This window comes from Lathyrus oleraceus, unplaced genomic scaffold (genome assembly GCF_024323335.1).
Source record: "Lathyrus oleraceus cultivar Zhongwan6 unplaced genomic scaffold, CAAS_Psat_ZW6_1.0 chrUn0207, whole genome shotgun sequence".
NCBI classification, from domain to species: domain Eukaryota; kingdom Viridiplantae; phylum Streptophyta; class Magnoliopsida; order Fabales; family Fabaceae; genus Lathyrus; species Lathyrus oleraceus.
The window spans coordinates 1,442-17,910 of NW_026112598.1; the positions used below are offsets into that span (position 1 = coordinate 1,442).

General features: G+C 35.5%; 2 protein-coding genes across 3 annotated transcripts; one reads left to right on the forward strand and one right to left on the reverse strand.

Annotated features, from left to right (window-relative positions):
- The first annotated feature begins 10,710 nt into the window (after positions 1–10,710).
- Positions 10,711–11,220, forward strand: LOC127112959 (uncharacterized). Its single transcript, XM_051046403.1, has one exon. The coding sequence runs from the start codon at positions 10,711–10,713 to the stop codon at positions 11,218–11,220; it is 510 nt and encodes a 169-aa protein (XP_050902360.1).
- A 1,855-nt stretch (positions 11,221–13,075) lies between these two features.
- On the reverse strand, positions 13,076–15,440 carry LOC127112960 (protein MAINTENANCE OF MERISTEMS-like). Of its 2 annotated transcripts, XM_051046405.1 has the most exons (4): positions 15,325–15,440; positions 14,509–15,230; positions 14,337–14,427; positions 13,076–14,249 (listed from the first exon to the last, which is right to left on the reverse strand). In XM_051046405.1, exons 1-4 carry the CDS (start codon positions 15,382–15,384, stop codon positions 13,134–13,136), a joined length of 1,989 nt encoding a protein of 662 aa, XP_050902362.1. In that variant the 5' UTR covers positions 15,385–15,440; the 3' UTR covers positions 13,076–13,133. The 2 variants fall into 2 exon arrangements, with proteins under 2 accessions (XP_050902362.1, XP_050902361.1); XM_051046404.1 differs by having other exon boundaries at positions 14,509–15,432.
- Between the last annotated feature and the right edge of the window lie 1,029 nt (positions 15,441–16,469).

The window sequence follows — 16,469 nt, forward strand, 5'->3', positions numbered from 1 at the left end:
TTCGTGTATATCATTTTAGTGCATTAATTTTATTCTTTCGAGCATCATTTATGCTCGATTTTATTCATTTTATTTCCTATTATTTTTGTATTTTATCTAGGTGTTCAGAAAAAATAATAGGATTAATCGTATTTTTGGTTTAATTTTATCTTATTTATTTAAATTTTTTGACTTTAATTGCATTAAATGTTTTTAGACTCATTTCACACTCAAAATATCTAAGGAAGGGCGATTTTGACATTTGAATAAAATAAGTAACTCTAGTAGTCTCATATAAATATTAAATGATGTTGAAAGTGAGAGGAGAGACCACGCGATGATTCCAAGAGATGAAAATTTTACGAAAATAACCCACTTTTTCAAGGAAATTCCCAAAATACCCCTGTTTTCAAAAAAAATCCCAAACCCAACCCCCACTTTTAGGAAGAGCCGCCAATTGAATTAAGACTCATCTTAAAAATTGAATGGAGGTGCCAATTGGATTGGCTAGGGCAGATGCCCTAGCCAATCCAATTGGTGCCCCTGTGTAGGGTTTAAGGGAGGCGCCAATTCATTGGAGACTCCTCCTAAAATGCAATTTTTTTTGGTAAATGGTATACGTGATAGATAAATTTGATATAGGATCACTTGATATTAATAAAATTTGTCGTTTACACAAAGAAACCTAATGGTGATGACCGGGATCACCTAACCGACCTCCGGTCCCATATCCTCTAGCTACCCTAACCCGTGACCCTAACCCACGTTGACGATTCGGTACCGGTGTTTGAGCATCTGAGGGGCCAAGAGTGTCACTACCAACTATAGGAGAAGGTCTGTTGAAGTAGTCAGACAAATCGGCATAGTCTTCAGTATGCATCAATGTTGTACCGTCCTAGCTGAGCTCATGACCCATGCCAGAGAAGTTGGGATGTGGTTGACTCATTGATGGGCGACCGGGACGGTTGAAAGGAGACATGGGTGTGAAAGATGCGTCGAGGAAAGGTTGTTGGCGTCTTTGGTAGAGATAGGGTTGTTGGATATTTTGGTTTTGTGAGGTTTGGGCTTCTTGGCTACGGTAGGAGGAGGGGCGGTTGGTGTTGAATGATCGTTGGGTGTTCTGGCTTAGGTGACTTTGGTAGGATGATGGGGTGGGTGCGAAGCGATGTTAAGTCTCAGGTTGATGGTCAATTTGTTGGTGGTTGTATGGGGTATGCTCTTGGTATTGGGGTTGGGTGTATGGAATGTTTTGGTTGTATGTTTGTGTGTTGGTTGAACGGAACGTTTGACAGACAGAGGGTTGTGTGTATCTGGTCTGACACTGTTGTTAGGGGTTTGATGTTGAGGTGTCAGGTGTGTAAGTCATCTGGTGTGGGTCGTACAAGTACATATCCTCGGCGATGAACTGAAAACCAACCGCTCTGTACCAAGCCATATAAGTATGACTTGGTCTTTCTTCAGTTGGCATGACTGCGTCAGTTAACACATGGTCGTGACGGTGGTTCCATTTGCGACACTCCGATCTTGCGAATCTTTACCATGGATTGAAGTTCCATTGGTTGTTAACTTTGCACAGATGCCATTCTCCTAGGCTAGCTGGGGGATCTGGGATATTTTGGGGCATACCGAACTGCAGCTTCACACGATCACTGTTGTGCATCTCCATAGTTGTGAACGGTATTATCGGTGTGCATGCAGTCCATACGGCCGCGTCTTCAGCGTTGACTTGATGGTCATGATCCAAATTAACGCATGGACGCCAAATAAACTGAAATGTAAAAGAAGATTGGATTATAGCCAAGGTAGAAGAAGTTAACAAAATATAACGAAATAATTAAGTTATTTTCCTTACGTTTGTCGATCGAAGGTGATCCAACAGCTTGCGATACTGAGTAATACAGTGTCTTGGACATCTGTTGTAACTCATACCACGTGCAGACCATCTACACCAAAAAGTCAAAAAATATTAGTTAGAGGTAATAATCTTTAAAGAAGTAAGTAAAGATATAGCAATTTAAACAACTTACTTTTGTGCATACGGAAATGTGAAAGAGTTGTTATTGACGGGTGCTAGAGACGGTAGTCTTGACCAACCTCATGCTTGTATCAAAACAACATATCCAGAAAATGTAGATGTGTCTTTTTGTGAGTTTTTGCACAAGGAGCTATAGAGATAGGCTAGACAAGCAGATCCTCAACTGTAACTTCCTATTCTATCTACATGTCTAAGTAGAGGTAAATACATAATATGCATTCTAGAACCACTACCTTCGGGAAATAAAAACGAGCCAATTAACAGCATATTGTAACACCTAGTTTTTATTATTCGAGCATCTTCGATAGAATGCTCATCTAAGTATAAACTATTATATTACGACTTAAGGTGTGAGAGTATTATACCTTGACCTCTTGCATTATCATCTAACAAATCAGTCTCCAAGAGATCCATGCAAATTGAATTTGCATAGTTGGTTTTACCATTAACAGCCTTACCTTCAATGGGTAGTCCCAAAAGCATGTAGACATCTTCTAACGTCACGGTACACTCACCGGTTGGGAACCAAAATGTGTGTGTCTCTGGTCTCCATCTTTCGCATAAAGCTAGAATGAATTTGTTATCTATGGACCAAGACAAAATCTTGCTTATATGACCAAAATCAGCGAGTTCAACATAAGGTTGAATCATCGGGTCCATATGGACATATTCGTGGACCCGAGTTCGGAGCCTTGATACATCCTATAAAAGAAAGAACAAAAGACTTGAATAAGTTGGTATGTTAAAATAAAAGGGGGTTGATGAAGATGAAAGATAAAAAGTTAACAAAAGAAAAAACTTACATATGTTGCGATGTTTGCAACCGTTCCTCTATGTGATTCGCCCATTGTGAGGGTAGACATTTTGTCGGGGGGTTGGTGTAGATGAAACTACAAGAAGTTGTTGCAGATGAAATTATAGAAGAAGTATTGTAGAAGAAGTAGTGAGAGTGATGGTGTAGAAGAAGTGTTGATGGAGTGGATGTATTTATAGGCAAATGGATGGGAGCATGAAAAGTTGTGCTTGCATGGTGTCTCCACTTGAATTGGTGACCATGTACAACCTTTAAGAGGGGTCGCCATTCAAATTGGCGAATCCATAGGGACATGCATGTAAGACCTAGGTTTGATTGCTTGGTTTCGAGGTCTTAATGCATGCTTTGACAAGGTGTCTCCACTTGAATTGGCGCCCATGTGCAAGGAATGAGTGGAGCGCCAATTCATTTGGAGTGTGTGTCTGCATGTATGACACGTGGTTGTCCTCTCTATTGCACGCTGAACATGTCACTTCTTAGTAGCTTGCATGGTTGAGACATCATTTTGGAGTAGCTTGCATGTGCGATATGTCATTTCGGAGTAGCTTGCATGTGCGACACGTCACTTCGAACTAGATAGCATGTGAGACACTTCACTCCTCTATTTAAGTGTCTTACTATCAACATCCAAGACACTTCACTCACATTCATCTGCAGTAAGAAAATAGTTTTCATCTGCACAATGTCATCTTCATCATTATACAGTGTCAACATTCACTGCAACGGTGAAACATACGAGTCTGAGCTATATGGATTTGTTTTTGAAACACCGATGCCATTAGACATACAATCAAGAGAAATGCAACCTTCTTGCATTTGAAAAAAAGAATACAATCATGTATAGGATCGGGTATTGTGTCAAAGATCACATATCAAAATCCAATATTTTTTTAGAATAGTCAATGCAAGTATTTCCCCCTTAAGGCATGAGATGATGAAGATGTTGAATACATGTTTGTTAGTCATGAACATTCAGGCTGCAACTGTATTGAGTTGTACATTACTCTTCAACCATGTATACCATCTCAACAGTCTCAACTAACCAGTCAGGATGAATCTGGTGAAGATGATCCGCAATGGTCAGATGACGTCAACCCAGAAGTAGAAGCAGAAGTGGATGTCGTTGACGAAGAAGAAGAGGAGATCGAGATACAGGTTGATCACATGTTGAACAACGACGATGAAGATGATGATCAACCACCACCAATACCTCCTAGTCATGTCTATAATTCGCCTCAACATATGACAAATATGGATCTTCACGATGATGAAACATCCAACAGTGTTTTCTATAATCCGTATCCGAGATCAGAAGGCGTATTAAAGGTGGGAGACATGTTTCATACCAAAGAAGAATGTGTTCTGGCTATCAAAAAATTCCACATGAACAACTCTGCTGATTTTACAGTAAAACGCACTGATTCTAGAAGGTATGTTATCGAATGTTGTAACATGCTTTGTAAGTTTCGTTTGGCTGCGTCTTACAAGAAGAAAAACGACTCTTGGGAGATCGCTTCAATAGACCCACCTCACAGTTGCATTGCAACTAACGTTGAACAAGATCACCGTAAACTAAGTGCAACGTTGATATGTCAAGACATTCTGCCGTTGGTTAATAAAGACCCGTCAGTGAAGGTGAGTATAATTATATCCCATATCAGATCAACATATAATTATACTCCATCTTACAAGAAAGCCTGGATTGCGAGGATAAAGGTTGTTGAACAAGTTTTCGGCAACTGGGAGGATTCATACAAGGAATTGCCACGGTTTTTATGGGCACTAAAAACCTATGTCCCAAGAACTGTGGGAATTATGGAGACATTTCCAGCGATGATGCCAGACGGAACCTGTGCTACAGGTAATAGAATCTTTCACCGTCTCTTTTGGGCATTTGACCCGTGCATCAAAGGTTTCCCATTCTGCAAATCTATTATTCAAATTGATGGCACTTGGTTATACGGAAAATACAAGGGTACTTTGCTCATGGTGGTTGCACAAGACGGCAACAACAATGTCTTTCCCATTGCCTTTGCTCTTGTTGAAGGTGAAATGGCTGGTGGATGGGGTTTCTTTTTTCGACATCTCAGAACGCATGTGGCTCCACAAGCCAATCTCTGTTTGATTTCTAATAGACATGCTGCCATTGAGAGTGCCTACAACAACCATGATAACGGATGGCATGATCCTCCTTCTACCCATGTCTATTGCATTAGACACATTGCACAAAACTTCATGCGTGCTATAAAAGATAAGAATCTTCGCAAGAAGTTGGTGAATGTTGGGTATGCTCTAACTCAGCCGTCATTTCAATATTATCGTGATGAAATTAGACTGTCTAATGAAGACGCATGGAGATGGCTAAGTAACATACCAGTAGAGCAGTGGACAAGGGAATTTGATAGAGGTTGTCGATGGGGCCACATGACAACAAACCTTATGGAATGCATGAACGAGGTATTCAAAGGAATTCGAAATTTGCCGATAACCGCCTTAGTAAGATCAACCTATTATAGATTGGCTTCTACGTTCGCAACTAGAGGTGAAAGATGGAGTGCGGTGTTAATATCCGGGCAAGTATTCAGTGAGTGTTGCATGAAGGTCATGAAAGAGGAGAGCATCAAAGCTAGCACACACGCTGTAACAGTCTTTGACCGTCATAGGCAAAATTTTAGCGTCCAAGAAACAATGGACCACAACGAGGGGAGACCAAATTTAGCCTACGCTGTTAGACTAAACAGAAGTTGGTGCGGTTGTGGAAAATTCCAGGCCTTCCGCATACCTTGCTCCCATGTCATTGCAACATGCGCTTATACTCGTCAAGATGCTTACAGCCATTTTTCTTATCTGTACAAGGTTGACACTGTCATGAATGTATATAATCAAAGCTTCTCAGTACTACCAATGGAGGATTACTGGCCTCCATATGAAGGTGATATTGTTTGGCACAATGACGAGACGCGTAGAAAGAAAAAAGGAAGGCCAAACAACACACGTATCAGGACACAACAAGAACAATCGAGGAGCATCATCTAGGTCTTAAGCTTTTTGTAACATTGTATTTCTGTAACCTTCAATCATTATATATCATTAAGTTTTTGTTACAACGAGGTTCACAACAAACATCAATACAAAATAAGCTATCTGAAAACAAAAACATTTTTAACTAATTACAACAATCAAATTAATGTCGTCTCGACCGAACATCATTTCCCTAGCATCCTTATCAGTCTTCATTCGCACCCAACCAAAGATACTGTCAAGTCTCTCAATACTTCTATTTTTTTTCCCTTATGGTATTTTCCCATCTAACCAACGAACCAGCTCCCTCTTCAGTTGATCGAACATAGTGATGTTCCAGAACAGCATCAGCATCTGAGGTTTGTCTCTCGCATAAATCACCTTTTCGTATCGGCGAGGAACACCAAACATGATTGCAAAATGATTATATGAGATGTGGAACAATTACTCATACAACGCATCTATTTATAACATAAAAATTGCATTTTATGAGGAGTCTCCAATTGAATTGGCGCCTCCTTTTAAACCCTACACAGGGGCGCCAATTGGATTGACTAGGGCACCTGCCCTAGCCAATCCAATTGGCGCCTCCATTCAAGTTTTAAGAGGAGTCTCCAATTCAATTGGCGACTCCTCCTAAAAGTGGGGTAGTTTGGGAATTTTTTTGAAACCAGGGGTATTTTGGGAATTTCCTTGAAAAAATGGGTTATTTTGTAAAATTTTCCCAAGACATTGGTTATTTCATTTTTTTGAAATTGAAATAAGAATTGGGGTTTTTTAGAAAGAGGAAGAGCAGAGAAACTTTGTTTTTTTCATTTTTGTTCTCTTCTTCTTCAAGAATCTTTTTACCCTCTACAACTTGCATCATCACCTCCACCTCCCTACCCATGTGTAAACCTCTGTCCTAAACGCCATAACCCAAATCTCCCCCTCACATCGCCTTTACCTCTTCATAAAACCACCACCGAACCTCATGAAACACAACTCAAAACCTTCATGAACAAAACTCTATCACCAAACAACTTTCTAACCACTACCACTTCAAACTAAACCACACAGCCAAGACAACTTTCGAGTTGTACCTCACTTATACCACCGAAAAACACCAACAAATCTCACCACTCACACCCATCATACCGAACTCCATCACCGTTAACAACCCTCCACGATACTCACCGCCGGTCACCACACGAGCAACACGACATTTCGCATGTAAGTAGAACCACACAAACTTGAGGTATCGATTCTCATCTTGTGTGTTTCGAATCGTCCATTGATTGTTTGGTCGTTTCTTTTTCATGGAAGAGGACGAGCAGTGTTTTTTTGTTTGGATGGAAGATTTTCGCTTCCAATTTATTATGTTCTGATGCTTTGATATATCTATTGCTTTTGTTTTGCATTTGCGTTTTATGATAAATGATGAACAATGCTCTTGTTCATGTTATAGCACGTTTAGAAATGACGAACAGTGCTCTTGTTCATGTTGGAGCACGCGTTTTTCTTCCTGAAGTTTGAATTAGTTTGTGCTTGCATTTGCATTGATGTATATGTGCCTTAAGACTTTCTTTTGTTCTATTTTACTATTATTATTTTTATTATTTACTTTAACTAGTAAGATATTTTTATTATCTGAATTTTGTTTATTGATGTAAGTAAAAAAATATTGTTGTTTTTGGGCTTGTCTCTAACACTTGGTTTAAGCCCATGTAGCTCTTTCTTATTACATTGTATGGTGGATTATATTGTTTTTTATGTTTATTTTAAACTGTATTTTTATTTCGATTGTGATGATCATCGTTAAGGGTTAGAATTTTATTGGAGCTTTCTTGGTTTGCGTGCGGTATTTTCAAGTTGGTTGCCGTTATATTTCGATTCAATTTCGTATACGCTTCTGTTGGTTTAGCATAGCGGTAATCCGAACTTTTTACCAATTAGTGCTTCGACATGCAACTTGTTCTTTCACAATGTTATATTTTGATTTTATTTGCGATGAGCGCATTGTGTGTTAGAAATTTGTAATTCAATTTGTGTTGAGATATAACGATCCAACTTCGTTACATTTAAATCGAACTTAAATCTTACTTTTGGTAGCTTTATACATCTTCGCATTACACGATATTGATTCACGTCTTCGCGTCATGATTTTGATATGTGCACATTTCATTTTACTTTACTCTTTTGATTTAATTACAATGAATGTGTGTTGTAAATATTATGTATGCGCTTGTACCATTTTGCGTGCTTTGTACATTTTCGATTCAATTTACTTTGTGCCTTTAAGTTACACCTTGTACTAGAGTTCACATCATCATGCTAGAATTTGCACCAATTGTGATGCAATTTGCAACCTTTTGTCACTATTTTCACTTTCATTTATTCTTCAATCATCTTTTACCATCTATTCAAATATATTCAAACCATTTTCAAAACCAAGTCAAAACAATATTAACCATTTCACAAATCATTTTTTATAGTAACACGACAAACCCTCAATCAACATCGAGTTTTTCTTCTCTGTTTATCCGAAGTATGTAAAACTTGTTCTTGATAAAAACCAGTTGAAAAGGGAATGAGACTTTTACACTTTCCTGCTCCTCAAATGATTGAATGATTGGCTTACGATATATTGCTCGATCTCTCGTCATCTGAATAAAATATTTTAATCAAACTTGAATGAAAAGGGAATGAGAGGTTTACACTTTCCTGCTCCTTGAATAATCAAATGATTGGCTTATGTCATATTGTTCGATTATTTGTCTTCCGCTAATAATAATTTTCTCAATTAAAATTGGGCGAAAAGGGAATGGGAGGTTTACACTTTCTTGCTCCTCGAATAATCGAATGGCTGCTATCTCGAAGGTTCTTTAGGGTCTGAGACCTTTACTAAATTGCATGTCACACCGTCGTGACTGTCTTGGATTTTCTAGGCTTCTTCTGATCGGCCCAAAACATTTTTTAAAAACAAAAAACACTAGGATTTATTCATCCAATAAGTTTCTATTGGGCTTTTGCACTATATCTATATAGGTGAGGTTTTACTTCATTATGTTCGTTGTCTACCTCTCTCACGAGGACAACACTTACTCTTATACTAAGACTACAAGGTATTTGAATAACATCTCTCCAGTCATGGAATTTGGTGAGACGAGCTTCAAAGCTCGTAATCTAGTGTCCATTTGAATTGTACTAATGTAAATATATTAAAAAATAAATGATCTTTAAAAATTAAAGAAAAAATATTTTTTATTCATAAATTTGTTATCATATATGATTTTATTTAAAAATTAACTTTTTTTTAATTTAATTTGATTTGTTTCAAATATATTTTTTTAAAAATTGTTGATTTATAAATATCAACGACTTCCTTACATTAATACGTAAATATATATAAACGTTATCATCAAGAATTGAACTTCAATCAACCATTAACACTTATTTAATTCAACTATCTATTATCATATCATTTGAGCTATTCCGTTCACCTAATTTCAAATATACTTACATATGTGCCCATGCACACACTTATTTAATATAAAAGAGAAATAAATTAAATTTTCAAAACTATATATATATATATATATATATATATATATATATATATATATATATATATATATATATATATATATATATATATATATATATATATATATATATATATATATATATATATATATATATATATATATATATATATATATATAATTCCAATAATGCAGAGTTTCTGCACTATTTATATTATAAATTTCAATGAAAATTATTATAGGTTATTAATTTGGTTTTAATAAAATAATAATAATGTTATAGTATTATCGTTTGGTTTAATATTTATTTCTAAATTTATAAATAAAATGTTTAATTATAAATAAAATAATAGTAATGTATAAATGTTAATAGTTATCTAAATATTATTTGATTGATAAATTAAAGTTTGAGATTAAAGTTAAAAATATACATCTAAACAAAAAAATTGAAAATATAACTGTTTTATTTTTTTAAGGCAATAAAGGTGTCATATAATATAATAGTGTGAATTAGATTTTTTGTTGTTGAAGGTAATATAAAAATAACTGAAATTAGGACCATGTTTTCCATAAAGTAAGGAACATCTTCAAAAAGTAAGAACAAATTTCGTAATTAATTTTTTCTTCTTTTGAGTAAATATTTCTAAAGGAATTTTTTATGGTGAAAAAATTGCAATTGGTTTTTTTTCTATAATTTCATAAAATTGTTTGGGAGGATCTTTAGCAAACAAAGAGAGTTTTTAATAAAGATTTAAATTTAAAAGACAAAATTCTGACTGAATTATTAGTTTGTTTTTTCCCTTATCCAATCTCTTTAGATACATATCTAATATTTAATACTTAATTAAATAGAAAAATATTTATTCTATTAGTATCGAAACAATATAAGAATTTAAATAATGAAACCTAACTTTTGCCATATATATATAAGTACGGTTTTTACCAAGTAAATCAAAACAAGATTTTCTTAAACAATAAATCTAAGTAAAATATAAAAATTTAAATGATTAGATCGTTAAATCAAATCAATGTTATAGATATAAAAACTCAAGCTCTAGCCTTATATATAGAAACAATTCATATCAAATAGATTGAACCAAAATCTTAAACCCAAAAGAACTTGTAGTTTATATTCTACTTTCTTTTAAATAGTTTGTCCAAAAACACTTCATCTTCATCACTAGTTTGTCATGGAAACCTTCTTCAACTTTGAAGCGTATTTACCTAGCGAAAGAATTGAATCTTCACATAACATTCATGTTTTTAGAAAATGCTTTTGCATTGATTTTGAGTTCAGCCACACAATTGTACCTTCTCAATCCGATGCCACAACCTTTATGCCCGATTTTACAACTACAATCAAAAGAGTTGTAGCGATTCCTATTGAAATTCTATGTAATGGTTTGGAAGGAGATCATAATGGTGTTTTATACGCCGAATTTTCTTTTGTGCCAGATGATTTATTATATACGGTTCTACCAAATCTTGAAGAATTTGCTAGGCAAATAGTTGCACACAACTATGAAAATCGTGATATATTAGAGTTGAATGTGCGTCTTTCTGCCATAACATCAATTGAAGAGGAGGAAGTAGATTTTAGAAATCAAGATGATTATGGTCAAGCTCAACAAGTTGTTGATTTGATGGAGAAATTAGAAAATTGTTATCCTTTTTCTGACTCAACCGAACAATGTCCTATTTGTTTGGAGGAGTTTTGCATTAAATCAGATTTAGCTCGTACCAAATGCTCTCATGTTTTTCATAAAAATTGTATTGGCTCATGGATTCAACAATGCATCAATCGCTCATCAACTTACACTTGTCCATTGTGTCGAGGTCTTCTATAAACATTTATGGAAATAGTTGTTATAATCTTTGTACTTTTGTTTCTTAAAATATTTTGATCTTTAATTATAATTAATTTTAGAGTTAAAGATATTTGTATCCCTTATTTGGACGAGTTTTAGTTTTTTCTATAACTGTTGTATTTTTTTATTGTTATAATATAATAATTTAAATTTTTATTATGTGACTATTCAATAATAAAATAATTATTAAAAAAATATTATTCTAATCATTAGAGTGACATTTGTCTTTGTACTAATGCAATTTGAAAGAGTTGTGGTTTATTTTTCTGCCACATCATTTAATATATATTATAATAAAAAGTAGATTATAAAAAAATTAAAGAGAAGAAAATAAAACTTAGGGTAAAATTTCTTTTAACCCTTAACTTTATAAGAAAAGTGTTTGTGAATTTGATTTTATGCTTTGAATTTGTATAAAAAGATGAATGTGATAGTTACTCATTTTTTATTTTAAACAAGATTGTAAACCATGCTTGCACGGATGAATTTAATAAATTAAAGAGTTAAATGCAGTTTTAATTCTACTATTTTAATTTTTAATTGTTTTTTTAAAATTAATTTCTCTATTTTAATTTTTATAACTTTTTAATTTTCTTTAAACAAAATCTTTTTTTTTCTTCATATTTCTTCTTTTGATTGCCCCCCTCACTATTATATAGTTAACAATTAAACTTGTGATGTGGAGTTGACATGGCAGAGCCTAAATATCTCTACGACAAAAACCTTTTTCAATGTCATATATTTAAAAAGTTAAAATTACTTTTATAATATTATATAATAACAATAATATAAATTATTAAATTAAAAAAATTACAATTAATTAATGTTGTAAATTAATTATTTAGATGAATAAATTATTTTATTAATGTATAAAAATAAAACATTACAATATTAATGTATAAAATAAAATTTAATAATATTAGGGTGTATTTCTTTGTAAAATAAGAATTATTGGACATAGCAGTACTAGACACTACAAAATAGTACAAGACAATTTTTTATATTATATTGTGTTTGATGATCGATATACCGGACAACTTTTATCTATTTTGATTAATATATCTTTGTACCAAATAATAGAATTTTTACTATAATATTTTTATTGATATACAAATATTGATTTTCATGAAATAAAATACTAAACAGTGAGAAGAAGAAAAATAACGAAGAGAGAATTTTTTTTTACTTTACATCAGACAAAAACAATATAATTTTATTATAATATTTTTTATTAATAAATAAAATATTAATATTATATTTATAATCAAAATATTAAATAGAGAGATATTAAAAATTGTATTTCAATATTTTTTGATAATTTGTGTTTGGGACAAAAAGTTGGAATTTTTTTTTTAAATATCCAAAAATTTCAAAAAAATTTCAAAAATATCCAATTTTTCAAAATAATTACACAAATGGCCAAAATTGGCCATTTTTTACACTTAGGCGCCACCCTAGTTGGCGCCTACCCTTAATGGGTAGGGCAAGTCGCCACTAGGGGTGGCGCCTATGCCCAATCCATTTTTTTTTTTTTTTTTAATTTTTTTTTATTTATAAATTTATGTTTTTTATTAAGTATATTAATTTATGTTCACACATATATATAAATAAATTTTTTTATTTATATATATATATATATATATATATATATATATATATATATATTAATTTATATATATATATTAATTTATATATATATATATATATATATTAATATAATTTATAAGTAATTAATATTATTTGTAAATTTTTGGAAAAAAAATTATTTTATATATGTATAAAGATATGATAGACAATATTTTTAAAGATAAAGATAAAGATATAAAGATAATAAACAGAAAATATTTTTATTTAAATAATAGACAAGGCAAATATTACAAAGATATGATTAATCACATATGATGCGGTCCCTTGTACGATCCGCACGGGGGAGGTCTAGTTACTCGCCTAGACGGTTCACGTGGTGGTGGTGCTTCCCTATTACCACCCCTTGCCCTAACACGCCCCCTTGCCGCTTGCCGTTGTGGTTCGGTCGAAGTCCCTTCAGTGCTGTAGGAAAGACGGGTCCCCTCTGCGCCCTCGAAGCTTTGTCTCGGTGGGACAAACTGACTACTGCTGGGTGCGCCCTCGAATTGTGGTCTTTGGTAGTTTAGGGTTGAATCGGGTTGGCCAAAGTGCAATGTTTGTTGTGGTGTGTAGTAGTCCTGTTGGTAGTCCTCTTGTATACCCGTGTCGGGGCTAGGTGGAGGACTGGAAGAGCTTGGGAAATTGTCGTGTTGGAAGTGTTGGGATTGGTGGAAGTAGGGGGATTGATATTGTGGTAGGTGTTGGGACTGTTGATGGTGGTGGGAATGTTGAGTTTGTTGTTGGTAGTCTTCATGGTATTGGGATTGAGTTTGTGGTATGTATTGTTGATTTGGTTGGGGGGTGGACATGTGTTGTGGTTGTTGTTGTTGGTAATATGGTGGTGGTGGTTGTTGTTGGTAATAAGGTGGTGGTGGTTGTTGTTGGTAAAATGGTTGTGGTGGTTGTTGTTGGTAATAAGGTGGTGGTTGTTGTTGTTGGGAATACTGTGGTGGTTGTTGTTGTTGGAAATATGGCTGTTGCATCCGGGGATCGTCCAAATAGAACGGGTCAGACACAATCATTTCTGGATTGGTATTTGCTCTATACCATTCCACATATTCCCTTGTCGGCTTCATTTCGTTGGGCGCCACCGGAAATTGTAGAACATAGTGGGCACGGTCTTTCCACATTTTTCGAAACTCCTTAGCAAATTCCTTCCAATTTTGGGCATACCACTGGTGGCTGACTTTTTTTAGATGCCAAGGTTCCATGGACATTGGGGGGCCTGGGATGTCTTGATGCATTCCGAATTGAAGCTTGACACGGTCACTTTGGTGCATCTCCACAGTGGTGAACCGCATTATGGCCGTTTTTGCTGTCCAAACAGCTGCATCTTCGGGGTTGGGTTGATGTTCCAATCCCAAATATGGCCTCCAAATAAACTGCAAAGAAAAAAGTAAATATGTTATTTATCGAGAATGCATGACATTAATAAATCAGTTAGAAGTTGAGTGATTTAGTGGTAATACATCCTGTGCTCGGAGACGATCCAACAGTTGACGATAAAATATAATTTTATTTTTGGGGGTAAGACTGTAATCCAGTCCGGTTGTAATGAACCTAAACAAAAAAAGATAAATAATATTAGTTACAAATATTTATAGAATAAATATACAAAATGAAATAAGATCATAAATTTACCTAGTTGCGTAGGGGAAGGAGTAGTCATTAGGATTTTCTGGGGCTAGCCTCGGCAATCTCCACCACCCCCATGTTTGAAGCAAAAAAGCACATCCAGAAAATGTACAGTGCTCATTTTGTGCATTTTTACACAAAGAGCTATATAGGAATGCTAATACTGCAGAACCCCAACTATATGTGCTTATTCTATCAATGTCCCCGAGCAAACTCAAGTACATAAAATTTATGCTATTTCCCGTCCCTTCGGGAAATAGCAAGTTCCCAAACAATAGCATAATGTAAACCCGGGTTTTTATGACTTTTTCTTGTTCGGAGGATTCCTCAGTCAAAGTTATGGAGTCGTGGTACAATTGTAGGCTAGATAATTTAATACCCTGACCCCTTGCTTTGGCAGACCCCTCACCCTCGACCAGATCTACCCCCAACATTTGAACACATATTTGGTTAGGCTGTTGAACATTTCCGGTCACAGGCTTACCATCTATTCTAAGACCTAAAAGCATGTACACGTCCTCTAATGTGACGGTACATTCACCAGTTGGTAGGTGAAAGGTGTGTGTCTCAGGTCTCCAACGTTCACACAGAGCCAAAATGAATTTGGCATCAATGGTGGCATTTACGACATGCATTACATGACCGAAACCCGCACGCTCTATGTAAGGTACGCACCATGGGTCTGGATAAGGCATTGGGTGTGAACGTTGACGAAATTTCTTGGGATCCTTTAAAAACAAACAATATAAAAAATCATTATATTGGACTTTTAAAAAACTAATTACAAACATACGAAAGAGGCAATGTTCAAGAAAAACTTACGAATGAGGCAATGTTTGCCCTAGTTCCTCTGTGTTCTTGGCCCATGGTAAGAAGCGACATGACTGCAATGTAGGAAGAAGCTTGGTGGATGAGAAGTTTCGCCTGAGTTCTCTGAATAAAAGTGTTAGTGGTTGATGAAAACTTGCAAGAATGACCCTCTATTTATACTCGTTTTCAAGTAGACTGAATATGCAAAAATGTGACAAGTGTAAGGCATGCGTGGTAGTGTTGGCATGCATTGGTGGAATCTGATGATGCAGAAACGTGACAAGTGTAAAGCATGCGTGGGAATCTTGCATGCATAGGTGCAGACTAGGTGGGAGTTGTCTTGTCTTGGGGAAGACTTGGTGGAATCTGATGATGCAAAGGTGTGACAAGTGTAAGGCATGCGTGGGAATCTTGCAGAATAGGTGCAGACTAGGTGGCAGTGTTGGCATGCATAGGTGCAGACTAGGTGGGAGTTGTCTTGTCTTGGGGAAGACTTGGTGGAATCTGATGATGCAAAGGTGTGACACGTGGAAGGCATGCATGGGAATCTTGCAGAATAGGTGCAGACTAGGTGGTAGTGTTGGCATGCATGGGAATCTCTGGGACTAGGTTCAGGCTATAGGTGGATAGGTTGGCATGCATTAGTACAGACTAGGTGGGAGTGTTGCATTCAAGGGTGTGACACGTGTAAGGCATGCGTGGGAATCTCTGAGACTTGGTGGTGAAGACTTGATGGGGAACAGGCATGCATGGGAGTCTCTGAGACTAGGTTCAGGCTATAGGTGGATAGGTTGGCATGCATTAGTACAGACTAGGTGGGAGTGTTGCATTCAAGGGTGTGACACGTGTAAGGCATGCGTGGGAATCTCTGAGACTTGGTGGTGAAGACTTGATGGGGAACAGGCATGCGTGGGAATCTCTGAGACTTGGTGGTGAAGACTTGATGGGGAACAGGCATGCATGGGAATCTCTGAGACTAGGTTCAGGCTATAGGTGGATAGGTTGGCATGCATTAGTACAGACTAGGTGGGAGTGTTGCATTCAAGGGTGTGACACGTGTAAGGCATGCGTGGGAATCTCTGAGACTTGGTGGTGAAGACTTGATGGGGAACAGGCATGCATGGGAATCTCTGAGACTAGGTTCAGGCTATAGGTGG